Below are 19,119 nucleotides of genomic sequence, written 5' to 3' on the forward strand. Positions count from 1 at the left end.
GCGGGAGGCATAACGGCCTGGACTTTGCAGTAGTAATGATGATGAAATTGTCAACATTCCACTGTCATTACTCTTCCAAAACTGTTTAACATGCTGTTAAATGTGGAAATCAAAAAGTTGCTGTCAGTGATTCTATTTATGTCCCCAAAGATTGCAATCGATTAAAAATCATTGAACTGCCAGAAACTTGCCCTTTAACACTGTTGGCCTACTGTAAAAACCCTTGAAAATGTTGCACCTTGTTGAATGATGTGCAAGCAGGAATTTAATGGGCTACTAATCTCATAATTACTACTGAACAGCCTCACTGGTCCTGAAAAACTAATTTTAGATTTATGCAAAGATGTCATATTTATAATTTTTAAAAACGTTTCTTTGATATTTCAGCTTCTACTGTAATCAGAGGTGTATGCGTGAGATGGTGGTATAGTGGTAATGTCATTGGACTAGTAACTCAGAGGCCCAGGCTAATGCTCTAGGGACATGCTTTCTGATCCCACCACGGCAGCTGGTGGAATTTAAATTCAATTAATAAATCTGGAGTATAAAGTTGGTCTCAGTAATGGTGACTATAAAACTATCACCAATGGTTATAAAAGAGAAACAATCTTGTTCACTCATGTCCTTTAGGAAAGGAAATCTGCCATTCTTACCTGGTTTGGCCTATATCTGACTGCAGACCTACGCAATGTGATTGATTCTTAGCTGCCTTCTGAAATGGCCTAGTAAGCCACTCTGTTCAAGGGCAATTAGGGCTGGGTAACAAACGCTGGCATTGCCAGTGATGCCCAAACCCCATGAAAGAATAAGAAACAAAAACATGTCCCAATCACTTATTTATCTAAATATATTTAAAAGTGAAGGGTAATAAAAGCATTTTATTTCCTAGTTTGCTGACTGTGAGAAGGCTTCAATGTGGTTGGCTGCTCAACTCACTTGATGCCATCACTGGTGCTGGACACCTGGAAATCCCCTTGACTTGACACCAGATTCAAATTAATGTCAGGATAGGGGAAATCCAGGCTGTGGAGATCATGAGATCTTCATGTGCAGCTCACTTTGAAGTGGGCGGTGAGTGCTGTCCCTTTGCCTTTATCAGTGAAATCATAACAATGAAATGTACATACATTGTTATGTACCTGTCACCCCTCCCTGGCTGTGCTTACCACCTGGTGCTCGATCTGACAAAATCCCAGCCAAACACAGTGTTAATTTTTCTGTTATGACTCAGTTAGTAGCAACCTCACCTCTGAATCGGAAGGTTGTGGCATTAAAGTTCCACTCCAGGGAATTAAGACTCCAGCTGCCCACGTAGGTGGACAAAAAAGATCCCATGGCAGTATTTCAAAGAAGGTCAGGGGAGTTATCCCTAGTGTCCTGACCAATGTTTATCCCTCAATCAATGTCACAAAATAGTCTGATCATTTCTTTCATTGCTGTTTATGGGAGCTTGCTATGCATAAATTGGTTGCCACGTTTCCTACATTACTACAGTGACTAGATGCCCAAAGTACTTCATTGGCTATCAATGGTTCTGAGGTCATGAAAGGTGCTATATAAATACAAGGCTTTCTTTTCTTTGTAGCCAGGAAATGATGGGCTGCATTTTATGTTAGGCATGGCTGTCAGGTCTTTGATTGGCTTGAACCTCTGCCCCGTCTGAGAGGGATTCCCATCTTTGAGAGCTGGTGGCCAATCAAATGACCAGCAGCCCTCGTGTCCCTGCAGTGTCACCAGGAGCGGTGGCCACTGCTGGGACTGCAGCAAGTTCCATGAAGAAGGGGAGTCATAAACCCAAACAAGGTGAGTCCAGGTCTCTGCTGGGGCCAGTCTAGCAGGTCCCAGTGTAAAGGTTGGTGGTCTGAGGTCAATGAGGCAGTGGGGAGGGTAAGCGTGGTGGGGGGAGGGGGTAATCTTGGGGTGGGAGCCTCCGATAGGCACAGGGTGCCTGAACAGGAGGCATTCCGACTGGCTCTGCCAGCACACTTCCAGCAGCAGTGAGGAGGGCCCCGTGGGGAAGATGTTTCCATTAGTAGGAGAGACTAGGACCCGAGGGCACAGCCTCAGAGTAAAGGGAAGAGCTTTTAGAACAGAGATGAGGAGAAAATTCTTTAGCCAGAGTGTGGTGAATCTATGTAATTCATTGCCACAGAAGGCTGTGGAGGCCAGGTTATTGAGTGTATTTAAGACCGAGATAGATAGGTTCTTGATTGGTAAGGGGATCAAAGGTTACAGGGAGCAGGCAGGAGAATGGGGTTGAGAAACTTATCAGCCATGATTAAATGGCGGAGCAGACTCGATGGGCCAAATGGCCTAATTTCTGCTCCTATGTCTTATGGTCTTATGGTCTTAAGCTCCTCAATTAGCCCACAAGGCAATGGGCCACTAACACCACTGCTGCTGCAGGTAAAATGCTCACAGGGATTAGCAGGTGTCAAGCATGGTGCTGATGCCATGTGCCCAGTCCAATTTTACACCACCTGCAAACCCCCACCCCTGCTGCTATCCTGTTGACGGTGAGAGGGGGGTACTTGCAGTAAACTTCAGCCCTATATGTGTTACTGCAGACTTTTTCCACCTTAAAATGTACATTTTCATATTCAATCCTCTAAGGAGCACCTATACACATATATGGTGAACTCACCCCCTGGATGGATTTCTTAAATTCATTTCCATCGATGAATTTTAGTTTCACTCCACAAAGAGACATTTGTGTGTCGCTTATGATACTGGACTAGAAGTTGTGACTTCATATTCCACATAGTCACTTGTGGAGCTGAATTCAATATACCTCTGGGTTAATACCTACACTGGGCGGGATTTTTCAGCCCTGTCTGCTGCCGGGATTGTCCGGTTCTACCAAAAGTCAATGGACTTTTGGCTGGGCCACTGCATCTCCTGCGATGGGTCCCACCACGACAGGACTGTAAAACCCTGGCCATTAGTGTAAAAATCCACCTGCTTCATTAATGCCCTTCATGGACCAAAATGCCACCCATACCCAGAATAGTTTACATGTGGCTCAAATCCAAGAGATATAAATGATCATTGCTTGAGGTGAACGATCACTCACATCCTGAGGTCAAATTTTTAAAAATTTGAACAGACGTTGGACTCCATTTTACCAGCCTGCTACTGCGCTTAGTGCAGTTCTGGGAAAATTCTGCCCATTGTGAAATTATAGATAGTCACTAATGGCTGATTTTTAAAATATTAAACTTCCCAAAATGTTTTCTTATGGAAAAGTAATCAAGAAAATTTTAAGAATAATTTTCAAGTGTAGCAAAATCAATCTACGGCTATGATGATGAATATTCTGCTTGAATCACTCTGAGAGGCAATAGAGTTTATCATGTAAATGAAAGTTATTTCTTAAATTGCTGTATCTTTAACTCTGTGAAAAGAAATGCATTCATACATATACGCGCTACTCAAGAATCTCGCATTTAATGGTGGAAGGTTATAAGGCAGTAGCGGCTGACTCAACATCAGTTAACACTGTCCAGAAATCTTCTTTTGCAGAATGAAAGGAAGAAAGCTTTGTAAGTATATAGCACCTTTCATAACCTCAGGATGTCCCAGACCGTTTTACAACCATTTACACTTTTACATTTCACACTTTCAAAGTGTAATCACTGTTGTAATGTGGGAAACACAGCAGCTATAGCAAGCTCCCACAAGCAGGAATGTGATAGTGACTAAACAATCCGCTTTTAGGTATTGCTTATGGTATAAATATTGGCTGGGCCACCGGGGAGAACTTCCCTGTTCTTCTTCGATATAGTGCCATTGGATCTTTAATGTCCACATGAGAGACAGTTGGAACCTCAGTTTAACATTTCATCCAAACAATAACATTGTCCTTTCTGTTTGTATAGAAGATGAGATTTTGCATCTTAACTGCTATCTCTGTTTTGGTTTCAGATATCTCACCGACCAAGTTGCAGTTACAAGCTCTACACCTTATCATCATGCTACTGCCTGACCCCAACAGAGACACTGTCAAGGTACATATGGCTGCAAGTGGCAGAATTGGGGGTCTCCCTGATTTTCGACCTGTATAATGAAAAGCAGAGTATATCAGACACTCAACAAAATATTTTAAATATGGTCAGGTACACACAAGGTTAAATATATGGTACAGTAGCAGCATGGTTATGTTACTGGGTCAGTAATATAGTGGCCTGAGTTGGTGATCAAGATATGAGTTCAAATCTACCAACTGCAGCTGGGTAATTTAAATTTGGTTAAATAAATTTTTTAAAAGTATCAGTAATGGTGACTGTGAAACTACTGGATTGTCATAAAACCCCTTCTGGTGCATGAATGCCCATTAGGGAAGAGGTTTTGCCGTCCTTGACTGGTCTGGACTTTATGGGCAGAATTTTACGCTCCATGAGCAGACGTGTGCCAGACCAGATCGGGCGTAAAATAGCGCACAATGATGTCTGCTGAGCGCCCTGACATCATCACACACTCGGTGGCGGTTTGTTGCACGGGGAGTGTGCCGGCTCTCGAGCTCAGTCCAAGCAGCCAGGGCTCACCCCCTCGGCCAGTTCCAGCCTCATTGACAGTTGGCACTCAGATTCTAGCACCCCTGAGGTCCACGGGGGCCTGACATACCATAACACTTCACACTGACCCATGCCAACATGGGACTCACCCTTCCTGAGCGCAACAGGTGATGGAAACCCTTCCAGCACTGCACTCATGTGCTCCGCACCACATCACTGCTGCTAACCAGCGCTGCTACCTCCTCCCATGTCCTCTTTGTGAGGTGCGGTGGCCTCCTTCTCCCATCTCTAGGGACAAAGGTGTCCCCTCCTGGCAGCCACCTCCTCCAGCAGGATGGCGAGGCACTCTTCTGAAAAGTGGTGGGCTAAGTGCCCACCCGACCTTCCCTCCCGCCTGGCATCTCCAGCCACACGTGACTCCACAACTTGAATGTTGAAGTTACAGAGGAGACATTCTTCCATGGTAGCCGTCCAGGGGCTGCCTGGGCCGTTGTTAAACCAGCCGCAGGGTCACCTTTGGACCCGACGACCGACAGGCCCCCCATCCCTGCTCGGCCCTTCCCGACCAGTGACGAGCCGCATTTCACGCTGGGCAGGCCTTAATTGGCTTACATATGCTCTGAAGAAGGGTTGTACGGACTCTAAACGTCAACCCTGTTTCTCTCTCCAGAGATGCTGTCGGACCTGCTGAGCTTTTCTAGCATTTTCTGTTTTTGTTTCAGATTTCCAGCATCTGCAATATTTTGTCTTTTGCTTATATATTAACTTTGTTGATAACAGTTTGCTACTAAAGGTTGTATTATATCTAGAGCCGTTCTCTTTTCCGCTTTTACTAATAGATTCACCGATTAGGACTCCTGTACTGCACACCTATCCTGGCAGCTTTTTACTGAACTTTGCATTGATATTGTGACTGATTATGTGAATTGAAAGACCTGTGTAGGCAAACTGTTCACTGACAACAAATAAAAGGGCCTGTTATTATATAAAGCATCATTCCCCACACACTGACAGCAGCAATCCCAATGTGCAGATCATTCACATCACTTATTCCCACATCGCTGGAGATTGATGGTCCTCTCCTGTTTTGGTTTTAATCCTTTGGAAACATCTGTTGTGGGGAAAGAGCAGGGGAGTAAGAGTAATTAGATCATTAAAAACAAAAAACTGTGGATGCTGGAAATCCAAAACAGAAACAGAATTACCTGGAAAAACTCAGCAGGTCTGGCAGCATCGGCGGAGAAGAAAAGAGTTGATGTTTCGAGTCCTCATGACCCTTCAACAGAACAGAACCCTTCTGTTGAAGGGTCATGAGGACTCGAAACGTCAACTCTTTTCTTCTCTGTCGATGCTACCAGACCTGCTGAGTTTTTCCAGGTAATTCTGTTTTTGTAACTAGATCATTCCCCAGAACGAAAAAACATTAAGCATTGGGAAATAAAATATTGGTCGAAACTGGTCTTATATACCTTAAATTGGAACACCAGTAAAAACTGGGAAATAAGAGTACTGGTCTGAATTGATTTTTCCCTTTGGGTCATAGAGCTGCACAGTCTGGATGGGCCGAGTGACCATCTCCTGTACTGCAATGTTCTACGAGTCTCACACATAATTGTTTTGATGTGTTTGGAACTGCAAAAGGAGCAACCCCATCTTCATAATGTCAGCAAATTTAAGATCTAGTTAACTGGCTGGATTGAAAAGTAGCTTGATATTAGTAAGTGAAGTGAGGTGCCGATTAAAATTAATTAGCTGTTCCATAGTTCATTCACAGAATTGGTCCAAAAGCCCCTAATCAAAGCTTATAAGTTGATTTCATAAACAAATAGTCTATTGTGCAAAATATACTTCCTGCATATTGTTTACAAATAGTGGGAGCATTATGACATTCAGATCTTAGGGTGCCAATTCCTCTGAAAATGTGGGTAAGTGTGGAATGCAAACAGAATCTCCCTTGTTTAAAACAAAAAGTGAAAGGAAGGCACATTACAATTGAATTGAATTTCTTTCTTCCTTTATCACTTCCCCACCCCACCTCCCCAGGCTCTCTTGGAATATCTCAGCAAAGTCGTAGCAAATGAGGCCAAAAACAGAATGAGCCTGTGGAACGTCTCCATGATTGTCGCACCAAACCTCTTCATGTGCAAAGGGAGAAGTGGGAACCACCAAGAGGCAGAGGCAGCCACCAAAGCTGCCAACATCGTACAACTACTCATCAAATACCAGGACATCCTGTGGACTGTGAGTGAACCTGCACCACCCAGCACACTACACCACTTCCTTTCCAGCCTTTCTCAAGTAGGCCGAGAATTCGAATGAGAATAACCGCTCGTGTTGCCAATCCTCCAGACCCTTTGAATCTCCAGGAATTAAAGACTAATCTCCATGACACTGCTGCAAGCAAACAGGGAGAAATTTCACAGGGGCAGTAATACAATTACGTTTTTTTTTACAAAAATCTTCTTTGTAAATTGTTATTTGTTTGTTGGCTGTAAAAATATGGGACCTGGGAATAAAGGCTGTTTGATTTCCAGTGAAGTATAATTGAGTAGGTTAATTCACTGGTTGATTGGCATAGGATGATGAAGTAAATAAATAAAAGTGCTCAAATGAAATAAAAAAAAAACCCAATTCTTTTAAAGCCCCAGTGATTTTTATCCCACCTTGCTTGTGGGTGTGTCCTGGAGATTAAACGATAGAGACTCCAGGACAGTCCTGGATGGTTGGTGACCCTCAAAAATAAATAATTTGTCCTGATTGGGGTATTGAACTGTTTTTGAAATTGTCTTTTGTTTCGAATGTGCATTTTTACGAGTGGTTTGGGTGAACATAAGAACATGTGAAATAGGAGCAGTAATAGGCCCATCAAGCTTGCTCTGCCATTCAATTGGATCATGGCTGAACTTCCATCAACTTAGCTACATCTATCCCCATATTTTTAAAATATATATGATGATTGAGTATCCACAAACCCTGGTGTAGAGAATTCCAAATGTTTGCAACGTTTTGAATGAAGCAATTTCTCCTCATCTCAGCCCTAAATAGCCTAATGTGAGGGGAAGCCGTCTCTGACTGACATGAAGAGAGTTAGGAACCACCTTAATAACAATGGCTACTCTGTTGAAGATGGTGTTAAAGGATATTGCTAGACAATTTTATGTGAAGCGCCTGACGTGATGATGTCATTTGCATTACAATTCTAAAAATCTGTGTCATCGTTCTGTGAGGACTTTGAAGACGTCAAGGTCATTATCAGTGTTGAAGTACTCAGGTATAACAGTCCTCCTAAGATAAAAGCAAAAAACTGTGGATGCTGGAAATCCAAAACAAAAATAAAAATACCTGGATAAACTCAGCAGGTCTGGCAGCATCTGTGGAGAGGAGCACAGTGAACGTTTCGAGTCCATATGACTCCTCAACAGAACTAAGTAAAAATAGAAAAGAGGTGAAATATAAAATGGTTTAGGGGATGGGGGGTGGGGGTGGTGGGTGGTGGTGGGACAGGTAGAGCTGGATAGAGGGCCAATGATAGGTGGAGATTGCCAAAAGTTGTCATAGACAAAAGGACAAAGAGGTTTTGAAGGTGGTGATATTATCTAAGGAATGTGCTAATTAAGGGTAGAAAGCAGGACAAGCAAGATACAGATAGCCCTAGTGGGGGTGGGGTGAAGGGAAGGGATCGAAATAGGCTAAAAGGTAGAGATAAAACCATGGATGGAAATACATTTAAAAATAATGGAAATAGGTGGGAAAAGAAAAATCTATATAAATTATAGGAAAAAAAGGGGGGATCGGAAAGGGGGTGGGGATGGAGGAAAGAGTTCATGATCTAAAATTGTTGAACTCAATATTCAGTCCGGAATCTCCTGACTAGGCACTTTACAGCCTTCCGGACTGAATATTGAGTTCAACAATTTTAGATCATGAACTCTTTCCTCCATTCCCATCCCCTTTCCAATCCTCCTTTTCTTTTTTTTCCAATAATTTATATAGATTTTTCTTTTCCCACCTATTTCCATTATTTTTAAATGTATTTCCATCCATTGTTTTATCTCTACCTTTTAGCCTATTTCGATCCCTTCCCTTCACCCCACCCCCATTAGGGCTATCTGTACCTTGCTTGTCCTGCTTTCTACCCTTAATTAGCACATTCCTTAGATAATATCACCACCTTCAAAACCTCTTTGTCCTTTTGTCTATGACAACTTTTGGCAATCTCCACCTATCATTGGCCCTCTATCCAGCTCTACCTGTCCCACCACCACACCGCCCCCACCTCCCCCCCCCCCCACGCCCCCCCACCCCCATCACCCCATAAACCATCTTATATTTCACCTCTTTTCTATTTTTACTTAGTTCTATTGAAGAGTCATACGGACTCGAAACGTTAACTGTGTTCCTCTCTGCAGATGCTGCCAGATCTTCTGAGTTTTTCCAGGTATTTTTATTTTTGTTTTTAACAGTCCTCCTACTCTGCTCTGCCCTAATCTGCTCAAGGGTAAGTCTGAGCAGTAGCCTCAGATGATCATTTGCTACTGCAGTAGTGTGACACTTTCATGCAGGCATCCATAAGTCCTCTCTGAGTAAGCAGGGTCTGTGTGTAGTGCAAGATAATAGGCCAGAATTTGCTGTGCTAGGGCACCTAATGGCTTCCACCATTAGACAGACTTACCTTTGCACATTCAGGTCTTTACATCTTTGTGTGACAGGTTGCTGGAAGTTCAAGCTCATAATATCGCAGTGAGGGAAACTGGGCATCTGGGACCTGGGTGAACTGGGTAAGCAACAGTGTGTGTCCTTAATCAATCAGGCTGAAGGATTGAGAAATAAGCAGCATAAGAACTGAGAAGGAGTGTAAATTAAAGTGAATGAATTCAATGTCAAATCAGGTACAGAAAGAAAAATAAAGAGAGAGAAAGAAAGACTGGGTTAAGAGAGAAAAGACTATTAACATTTTTTTGAAAAAATATTACATTTTACATTTTAAAAACCTGAAGAGGGTGAGACTCCATACTTTTGTAATAGTTAATTTTCATTGCAAAAAAGATTGTATGGAAGTTATTAACACTTACCACATTGCTAAAAGGCTACACACTGGAATGGACAAGATATAACTTTTTGTGATAAGCTTAGTTCATATCTGCTGCTCAAAGAGAGCAACTTCACACCACTCAGTGGTGAAGCAGATAGTGAGATGCCATGTTTGTGAAGGGAACGGTGACAGTAACATTCAGATATTTAATATTTAACCATGCATCTTCCCCTCATCTGAAGTTGCTGTTCCAATTATGTATAAAGAACAGTAAGTGTCACTGGCCTCACCGTTATTTTGACAGTAAAATCTGAGTCCGAGTGTTTTACAACAGTAATAACTGTTGCTGTTCTCCCATCTTTCACAGATTCCATCCTTTATGATTGCCCAGGTGCGGAAGATGAACGAAAGCGAGAACAGAAGACGGACAAAAGTGACGTGGCTGACAAGTCCTTCATTTTTTTTCCCTCCTGCCTTCAGGGGAAATGGGTCTCCCCCACTCTGTCCCTCTCCCCGAGGGCGCAACCGAAACCAGGAGCCTGCCTTGTGGGAGATCCCAGGTGTGAACTTGTGTCCTACCACTTTGGGGCACAGTTTAAAGGTACACTCCCTATGCCTTATCATTGATTTACCAATATTCCTTTTTCTTCTATCATAGGATTAAAGACACCTTATAGCATAGAAAGAGACCATTCTGCCCATTGTGCCTGTGCTGGCTCTTTGAAAGAGCAGTTGTGACCAGTCTAGATATTTTGCCAATGGCTTTAAATCTATGATGTGTGGTTATTGACCCACTCGCCAGAGAGGATCGTTTTTCTCTTTCTGTTCTATCAAAACCCATCATCTTGAAAACCTCTATTAGGTCACCTCTTAAACTTTTCTGTTCTAATGTAAACAGTCTTAACTTTCACAACTCCTCCTCATAACTGAAGGCCTTCACCCTGGTAAAACTCCTCTGCAACCTTTCGAAGGATTTTACGTCTTTCCTTATGTGTGCTGCCCAGAATGGTCGACAATGCTCCAGGTGTGATTTATTAAGATCTTGCTTGATTACTTTTATATTCTGTCTGTCAGTTTTGGATCAATCTTGCACTTCAGTAGTTAAGTAAATAGAACCAGCATACAACATCTGAGCGAATGCTGTCAGTTCAAATAAAGGATATGATAGAAGCATGAAGAAATATTTGTATGAAATTTAAAAAAGATTTTCTCCTTTTCTTTACAGTCGGACATACCAGAGGGAGTTATTCGCGTTTATGCCACTCAGCTTTCAAAGGTTTCAATGGCCATTCAGCTGGACAATGAGACAAAAGCCAGTGATATTCTCGCTCGATTTCACTGTGAAAACAGGTGAGTTCATGGTGGGGGTGGGGGTCAATCACTGTTAACGTTAATGACGTTTTGGAGATTTTAAGTAACTGGCCGAAACCATTTGCCAGTTTGTGTGATGCTACAGAATTGTTATACAAAATTCTGAGGCAGTTAATGGATAACCCACAATATTTGTGTCACCAGAAATATTCAGCTTTTGAACGGTACGCACATTGTTCTGAATGCATTTCATAGAATACAGAAAAAGGCATGGATTTTTGCTCCTGGGTTGGGGAGACAATGCCCTGCTCTGCAAACCCGACCCGGCAGAAGATGCCCCGCCGGTTTGGATTCTCAGTCCAGGTGGCGCAGGTGCAAACGGAAGTCCTGGTGGGTGACCACAGAAACAGCGCAGAGGCTGCCGGGTGCAAAGGGGGACTGGGTGGAAGGCCTGTCTCGGTGCACCAGCGCTGTGTTTAAAAAAGAAGCCAATAAAACATATAATAGCCCTCCACCCTCATCCCTCCTCACCCCATATGCTCCCCATGCCCCATCCATGCTAACACATGACCAGGCAGAATATCAGTCAGAAGAAAGGAGAGGGTTAAGATGGTAGATTTAGATGAGAAAGGATGGGCAGATGCTCTAGTACAGCATAAACACTGGCATGGACTAGTTGAGCTGAATGGCTTAATTCTGTGTGGTTTATTCTATCTAATTCTATTAAATTTTTCACACAACGAGTGGTTCGGGTCTGTAATGCACTGCCTGGAAGTGTAGTGGAGGCAGGTTCAATCGAGGCAGCCAAGAGGACATTAAATGATTATTTGAATAGAAACAATGTGCAGGGGTATGGGGAAGAGGCAGAGCACTAGGTCATATTGCGCATTTGGAGAGCTGGTGCAGACATGATGGGCCGAATGGCCTCCTTCTGTGCCGTTAAAAATTCTGTGATTCTGTGATTTCTGTACTGATTAGTTTATAATCATCTATTCTTGTACTGGTTCTCCTGATGACACAGCTATCAGCTACAAACTCTACTGCTGTGGAGCTAAGCTCTGTTCAGCATAGCCTGTACTGCACTAGCTGATCTTGGAGGAGGCAGGAACAGGGACATTGCGATTAGTCTTAGTGAGTGGGATTAACGACGAGGGAATTCCCCGTAGTTTCCATTACTGATCGTTACTTAATGGATCCAGCTCTATGGTCGCATAGCTAGCAATAGTTAAGTACGCTCATGAAGCATGACCAGGTAGACAAGATAGCAGAGGATTATTGCCAGAGCTCATAGAATTTCACAAAACTGAGGGCCTTCAGGATAAGGGAACAAAAAGGAGAAGAATGGAAAATCCTCAAGGGCAAAAGAAAATTATGTTAAGGAATTTAAAAATGCAACATTAATGGAAGGCAGGGGCAAGGAGCAATGGCTGCCTGATCCTTCCTTGCACAAGGAAAGGCATGGATTTAATGGGCCGAATAGCCTCCTTCTGTGCTGCAATGATGCCATGGCATGACTGATGCCTTTGTCTGTATTTGTAGCTCATCTGTACATTTTTTTTGCCTCAGGAGAGAAACACTGAGTGTTGCAAAGAGACAAAATTGGCATGCTAGCAGTGAAATCTGGACCAAATGATAGACTATGTAGGAAACACCTGGGCCGGAGGATAAAGGCCATGCCAGAGTGTTCATAGCAAATGAATTCATTTTGACCTACAGTCTGAAACAATGAATCTCTTCAGCGATGCTGGTTGAGGAATGCATTTTGACCAGGAGATCTCCTCTGCTCCTTGTTTGAAAAATGCAGCACAGGAAGAGGCTATTCAGTCCATCGTGTCTGTGCCATGCTCTTTTTCAAATTACTCTGCTGCCCATGTCCTTAATCGCACCAGGTCCTGTTCATGCAAGGCTGGTCATAAATGGGTTCACAAAGCTTAAGCAATGCCTTCAGTTTTAAATTCTCATCCTTGTTTTCAAGTCCCTCCATGGACTCCCTATCTCTGTAATCTCCCTCAGTCCCACATCTTCCAAAGAATCTGCGCTTCTCCAGTTCCGACCTGTTAAGCATCCCTAATTTTAACTGGTGACTTTGCCTTTAGCTGCCAGGTCCCCAAGCTCAGAAATTCCCTCCCTAAACTTCTCCATCTTACTACTTCTCTCTCCTCCTTTCAGAAGGCTCCTTTGTTCATCTCTCCTAATATTCAGGAATTCACCAAGGCTCCTTAGACACCACCTTACAAACCCATGACCACTACCATCTAGAAGGACAAGGGCAGCAGATAGATGGGAACACCACCACCTGGAAGTTCCCCTCGAAGTCAGTCACCATCCTGACTTGGAAATATATCGCCATTCCTTCACTGCCGCTGGATCAAAACCGTGGAACTCTCTTCCTAACAGCACTGTGTGTGTACCTACACCACATGGACTGCAGCGGTTCGAGAAGGCAGCTCACCACCATCTTCTCAAGGGCAACTAGGGATGGGCAATAAATGCTGGCCCAGCCAGTGAAGCCTATATCCCGGGAATGAATAAAAAAAATCTCCTTATGTGGCTCAGTTTCAAATGTTGCTTTATGCTACTCCCGTGAAACACCTCAGGACATTTTAATACATAGAAATGTGCTATGTAAATACAGGTATAAAAACAAAAAAACTGCGGATGCTGGAAATCCAAAACAAAAACAGAATTACCTGGAAAAACTCAGCAGGTCTGGCAGCATCGGCGGAGAAGAAAAGAGTTGACGTTTCGAGTCCTCATGACCCTTCGACAGAACTGGTTCTGTCGAAGGGTCATGAGGACTCGAAACGTCAACTCTTTTCTTCTCCGCCGATGCTGCCAGACCTGCTGAGTTTTTCCAGGTAATTCTGTTTTTGTTATGTAAATACAGGTGGTTGTTGTCTCATGGGATCTTTTGCATCCATCTGAACAGACAGGGCAGGATCTGCTTTAAAGCCTCATTTGAAAGACATGAGCTCCGAGAATTCAGCGGTCTATGATTGATTCAGAGATGAGTGTTCCCACCTGTTTCAGGCTGACACTTATGCCTATTTATGTGATAACATAAAGTGGATTCCTAATTCAGATGGTTTGTGGTGTGGCTGTCCAATAAAAGATGACCAAAAAAAATTGAGTGAGAAAATAAACTTTGAGGGTAAACTAGCAAGTAACATAAAAATGGACAGCAAGAGCTTCTTTAAATATATAAAAAGGAAGAGAGAGGCCAAAGTGAACATAGGCCCCTTAGAGAATGAGGCTGGGGAAATAATAATGGGGAACCAGGAAATGGCAGAGGAGTTAAATAAATACTTTGCTTCAGTCTTCACAGCAGAAGACACTAATAGCATTCCAAAAATATTAAATAATCAAGGGGCAAAAGTGGGTGGGGAGAGGAAATAAATACAATAACTGTCACTACAGGAAACGTACTAGAGAAACTAATGGGGCTAAAGGCCGATAAGTCCCCTGGGCCTGATGGGTTGCATCTTAGGATATTAAAGGAAGTAGCTACAGAGATAGTGGATGCACTGGTAGTAATCTTCCAAGAACCCTTAGGGCAGGATTTTACGTGTTGGTGAGCGGGGGCGGGGCCTGCTCACCGATGCATAAAATGATGCCCGCTGACATCGGGGGGCACTCCTGACATCACTGCGCCCCATTTAAATTTTCAGGAAGACGGGAGCGCAGCAAAATCAGCTGCGTGCCCGCCGACCTGTCAATGGCCAATTGAGGCCATTGACAGGGTCAATTAAGTAATTAAAGGACCTGCACATCCAGCCTTAAGGCTGACGGGCAGGCCAGGAGCCCCGGCGGGAACTGGAAAAAACATGAAACCTCATCCACAGGCGGGATGAGGTTTCATGTAGGGTTTTAAAAATTTTAATAAAGGTTTTGTAAAAATTAGGGACATGTCCCAACTTATGTGGCATTGTCACATGAGGGGACATGTTAGGGAAATTTTATTTTTCTATTTTTATCTTTTTTACATTTACAGCCAATCTCCCTGAGGCTGCACTCAGGGAGTGCACAGCCCTTGTGCATGAATCCCAAAAAGCTAGCTTACAAGTTTAACAGGTAATAGGGAAGGCAAATGGAATGTTGGCCTTTATTTCAAAGGGAATGGAGTATAAAAATAGGGAAGTCTTGCTAAAACTACACAAGGCATTAGTTAGACCACGCCTAGAATACTGTGAACAGTTTTAGTCCCCTTACCTAATGAAAGATATACTGGCATTGGAGGCAGTCCAGAGAAGGTTTACTAGTTTGATCCTGGATACAGAGGGATTTTTTTATCAGGAGAGGTTGAGTATGTTGGGCCTGTACTCATTGGAGTTTAGAAGAATAAGAGGTGACCTTATTGAAACATGTAAGATCCTTAGGGGGCTTGACAGGGTAGATGCTGAGAGGTTGTTTCCCTTTGTGGGAGAGTCTGGGACCAGAGGTCATAATCTCAGAGTAAGGGATCGCCCATTTAAGACAGGAATGAGGAATTTCTTCTCTCAGCGGGTAGTGAACCTGTGGAATTCTTTACCACAGAGAGCTGTAGATGCTGGGTCGTTAAGTATATTCAAGGCTAAGATAGACAGATTTTTGATCAATAAGGGAATCAAGGGTTATGGGGAAAAGGCAGGAAAGTGGAGTTGAGGATTATCAGATCAGCCATGATTTTATTGAATGGCAGAGCAGACTCAATGGGCCGAATGGCCTACTTCTGCTCCTAAGTCTTATGGTCTTATATCTGTTTGATAATATGGGAACCAACATTGTTCAACAGTACTCTAAGTGTGGTCTAACCAAGTTTGAATGTCATTCTCTATGGCCAATAGTTCACAACATAAAATTGAGCCCTTAATATTCCAGAGGACTAATCTCCTGTTCCTTCCTCCTTTCCTTAATTCTAAAAAAAATTGAGCCACCAAAGGTTTTTAAATGTAAGTTGAAAAGGTAGTAGTTTGATGTTTCCACAAGCGGAACTGAAATGATCTCTGCAGCAAGCTTCACGTCAGATTGATGTTTGATACGTGCAACAGCCACAATGAACAGCTAATTATTCGATGGTTTGTACCTTTCAACAAATTCTAAATCAATCTTTGCTTCTTATTAAATCTTCACAGTACGAGCTCTGCAGTTCCCCTTAATGGACAGGGCCACTACCTGTTTGAAATTGGTGGAAATATAGGTAGGTGTTTTTGTCAAAAAATTGCTGTTGTGTGAAAAGTACGGGAGAAGGACAAATTGTTGAAAAATTTGATGTTTGATTTCTTGATTGAATTGATAGCAGTGTCATTTTTGCCTTTAACCCCTGAATTACTCATTAAAAAAAACTAATGGCTTGCTGCTCTACTCTTGGAAATTTAACCTACGTTCTCTGTTTTGTAAAGCCACAATAGCTATTGTAAACACCCCTTCTGGCTCAGTGGTTAAATGTTTCACCAACCAGGTTTGATCTGTACTTTGGTGGTTGGTGCAACAATATGCTTTGTTCCCAGGCCAGGTACCAAAAATAGGCCCAAAAAAATCCACTTTTCAGTGACTCCTGCTACTCACATTTGTGCTAATGGGGATCAGCCATGTGATGGCCTGCACTGAATAACAGCCTGCTGGCACTCATTATCAAAAGTCCTAGGTAAAGGCAGAAAGAAATGGAAAGGACTTGCATTTATATAGCACCCTTCCAAGCCACAGGGCAAAAGTGCTTTGCAGCCAATGAAACGCTTTTGAAGTTTAGTCACTGTTATAATGTAGAGGAATGTGGTAACTAATTTGTACGCGGCAAAGCTCCACAAACAGCAATGTGCTTATGATCCGATAATCCATTCTTTGTGCTATTGATGGAGTGATAACTATTGGCCAGGACATGAGGGATAACTCCACTTCTTCAAAATAGTGCCATGGGCCCTTTACATCCAGCTGAGAGAGCAAACAGGGCCTCAGTTTAATGTTGTATACAAAAGAATGGTCACTTGTGTGAGGAATCGGAGAGTCTCCAGTGTCTGACAGAAAGAAAGTCGGCACTTTCAGACCTTCAAGTTTTATTTTCACCAGGCAGACTAAAACACAAGTTAGGGTCTTTACCTGGCTAGCCAGAGGGGGTGTTGCCTTTGTGGGTGCGACCAGTAGCTTAGAATTTATGGTACTATGCCAGCTACATTAATTCTCTGTGGCTATTTATGTTTCATTACTTTTTTCATTATTTATTTTGTCTGTTTTCTCCTTTGCAGGAGAGCGCTGTCTGGACCTCAGCACATACATTCTAGACTTGTACCATTTAAATCCCAATGCAACATGGGTCATTAAACCCAGAACATTGTGAGATTACTTGTTGCAGAGTGATGGGCCATAAAATAATCTAGGAGCAGTCTTGGTGAATATAACTGCGGGGACCCCTGAGAATAGTGGATATTTTACAGCGGAGCCTTTGTGTCTCAAGGCTTTGAGCTGTTGATTACTGTTACCTGCAGAACTCTGCCTTGAAAGGCGATAGTTTCAGAGGCCACGATCCTACTCATCAGGCTAAGCGTGCCGTTGTTCAACGGGAACTCAGAACGCTCATGGAAGCTTCGACCATTTTAAAGCTTTTCTTTCCTCTACCTACGAGCCACCTCTGAAGATTGGAGTCTAGCGGAAAGTTTTTTTTGTGTGACTTAAAATAAACAACTCGCAACAATTTCATCTGGTGGTGATTAAGAAGCAAGTCAATCCACCAGTCAGAACCATTGAAAACACAACTTGAAGGAATGTGCATTTTAAACAATTATGTCTTTTGACTAGACCACACAGCTGAGGAAACTATGGGTATACCAACTACATTTTATTTTCTGGTTTTTTGCGGGGTGGGGTTGCCGGGAGCGATTGTGTTTGCTGAGTTTATGAACACTGCATGAGGGCAGCCAAGGAATAAATGAGATGGATGCTTTCTTTTAATAATAATTAAAAGCCATTTTGTATGAATGGAACTGGTGCCAAATTCCATGTATGCTATCAGGCGGGAAGTTGTTACATAAGGAAAGGATGATAGCTGCACCTGCAATCGCATGGAATTCCTGTTGGAGCGTGACTCCCAGGCTCAGTCACACATCTGTCTGGAATATTGTTGTACAGCAAACTGAAGGCCAGGCTTTTATATTGTGTCCTTGCAGAGCCTGTGTACATAGAGAATGATGGACTGCGGCCACTGCATCCAAACATAGTTTCGGATCCACCAAAAACAAAACTCTCTTGTTATGCTTAAAAAAAACATACACAGGAAGAATTTTGACAGGATGGAGGAAGGAATGAGCCATTTTCTTCTTGGAACTTACCCTCTCTGGAACAACACATGTCAACTGCGAACGATTAACCTTTCTGTCATAATTCAGTGTCTCCTGTGTGTGGAGGAAACATTCTCTTGTTTTGTTTTGTTGTGCCCTGTTAACAGAAAGTGAGGCAACATGTGAAGATATAGTATTGCCCTATTCCCTTTGATAAAGCGTCACCCTTGTATGCCTATAATGTATTTGGAGTTAGGTCACAGATCAGCCATGATCCATTGAATATGCTGGAACAGGCTCTAGGGGGTAAATGACCTAATCTTGTTCCTATGTTCCTTTGCTTATTCTATGTGCTAGCACGTTCGATTGCTGTGGCTGTCTAAATATGTGCTTTAGGATATTTGCTTGGGAGTTAACCAGCTCCACAATGCCGTTTAAAATGCGAGTCTTTCTACAGGAAAGGAGGTTGGAAGTTTTTGAAATCTTGCTCTGTCTTGTGAAAATTGATCACTTTTTGGGAGATTTGGGGAGCTTCTAGGGAGAGGAAGCTAGAATTATTTTAATCAGTTCTTTTTTCCCTTCCCCCTGCCTGCCCCAGGAAAAATGTGGTCTTATTTGCTGTTTATTCAATTTTAGGAGTCACACAGAGGCAGCGGTAAAGGTTTAGCAGCCCAGTCTTTGTTGTTTTGTTGGCCAGCACATATCAATTAGGTAAGAATATGTGCAGTAAATGACCCTTCCCTTTCCAGTCTGGGGGTTAAAACAAGTGTATTTTGCACGCTCCAAGGTCAGAAAGTGAATTAGACTGTACCTCTCTCATTACATCTTGTTACATGGAACTAGGTAGAACTAACAGTAAAGATGTGGGCCATTTTGCCCAGTTGGCTCATGCCAGTGCGTATGCTCCACATATGCCCCCTCCCACCAACTGAATCTAACCCTATCACCACATCCTTCTGCTCGACCCATGTAATCCATTTAATTTATTCCTTCAGGCAGTTTAATCACATTGACA

The 19,119-nt window shown here is 42.8% G+C and overlaps 1 protein-coding gene across 1 annotated transcript in view; it reads left to right on the top strand.

Annotated features, from left to right (window-relative positions):
• Window positions 1-17,248, top strand: part of arhgap28 (Rho GTPase activating protein 28) — a 211,263-nt gene extending 194,015 nt beyond the window's left edge. The window contains exons 11-16 of the mRNA XM_041189968.1: window positions 3,925-4,007; window positions 6,558-6,755; window positions 9,914-10,147; window positions 10,772-10,896; window positions 15,969-16,033; window positions 17,076-17,248. Coding sequence (XP_041045902.1) covers window positions 3,925-4,007; window positions 6,558-6,755; window positions 9,914-10,147; window positions 10,772-10,896; window positions 15,969-16,033; window positions 17,076-17,167 — 797 coding nt within the window. The 3' untranslated portion in view covers window positions 17,168-17,248. The remainder of the gene's footprint in view (window positions 1-3,924; window positions 4,008-6,557; window positions 6,756-9,913; window positions 10,148-10,771; window positions 10,897-15,968; window positions 16,034-17,075) is intronic.
• The last annotated feature ends 1,871 nt before the right edge of the window (window positions 17,249-19,119 follow it).

The sequence above is a fragment of the Carcharodon carcharias genome, chromosome 6 (genome assembly GCF_017639515.1).
Source record: "Carcharodon carcharias isolate sCarCar2 chromosome 6, sCarCar2.pri, whole genome shotgun sequence".
NCBI lineage: Eukaryota > Metazoa > Chordata > Chondrichthyes > Lamniformes > Lamnidae > Carcharodon > Carcharodon carcharias.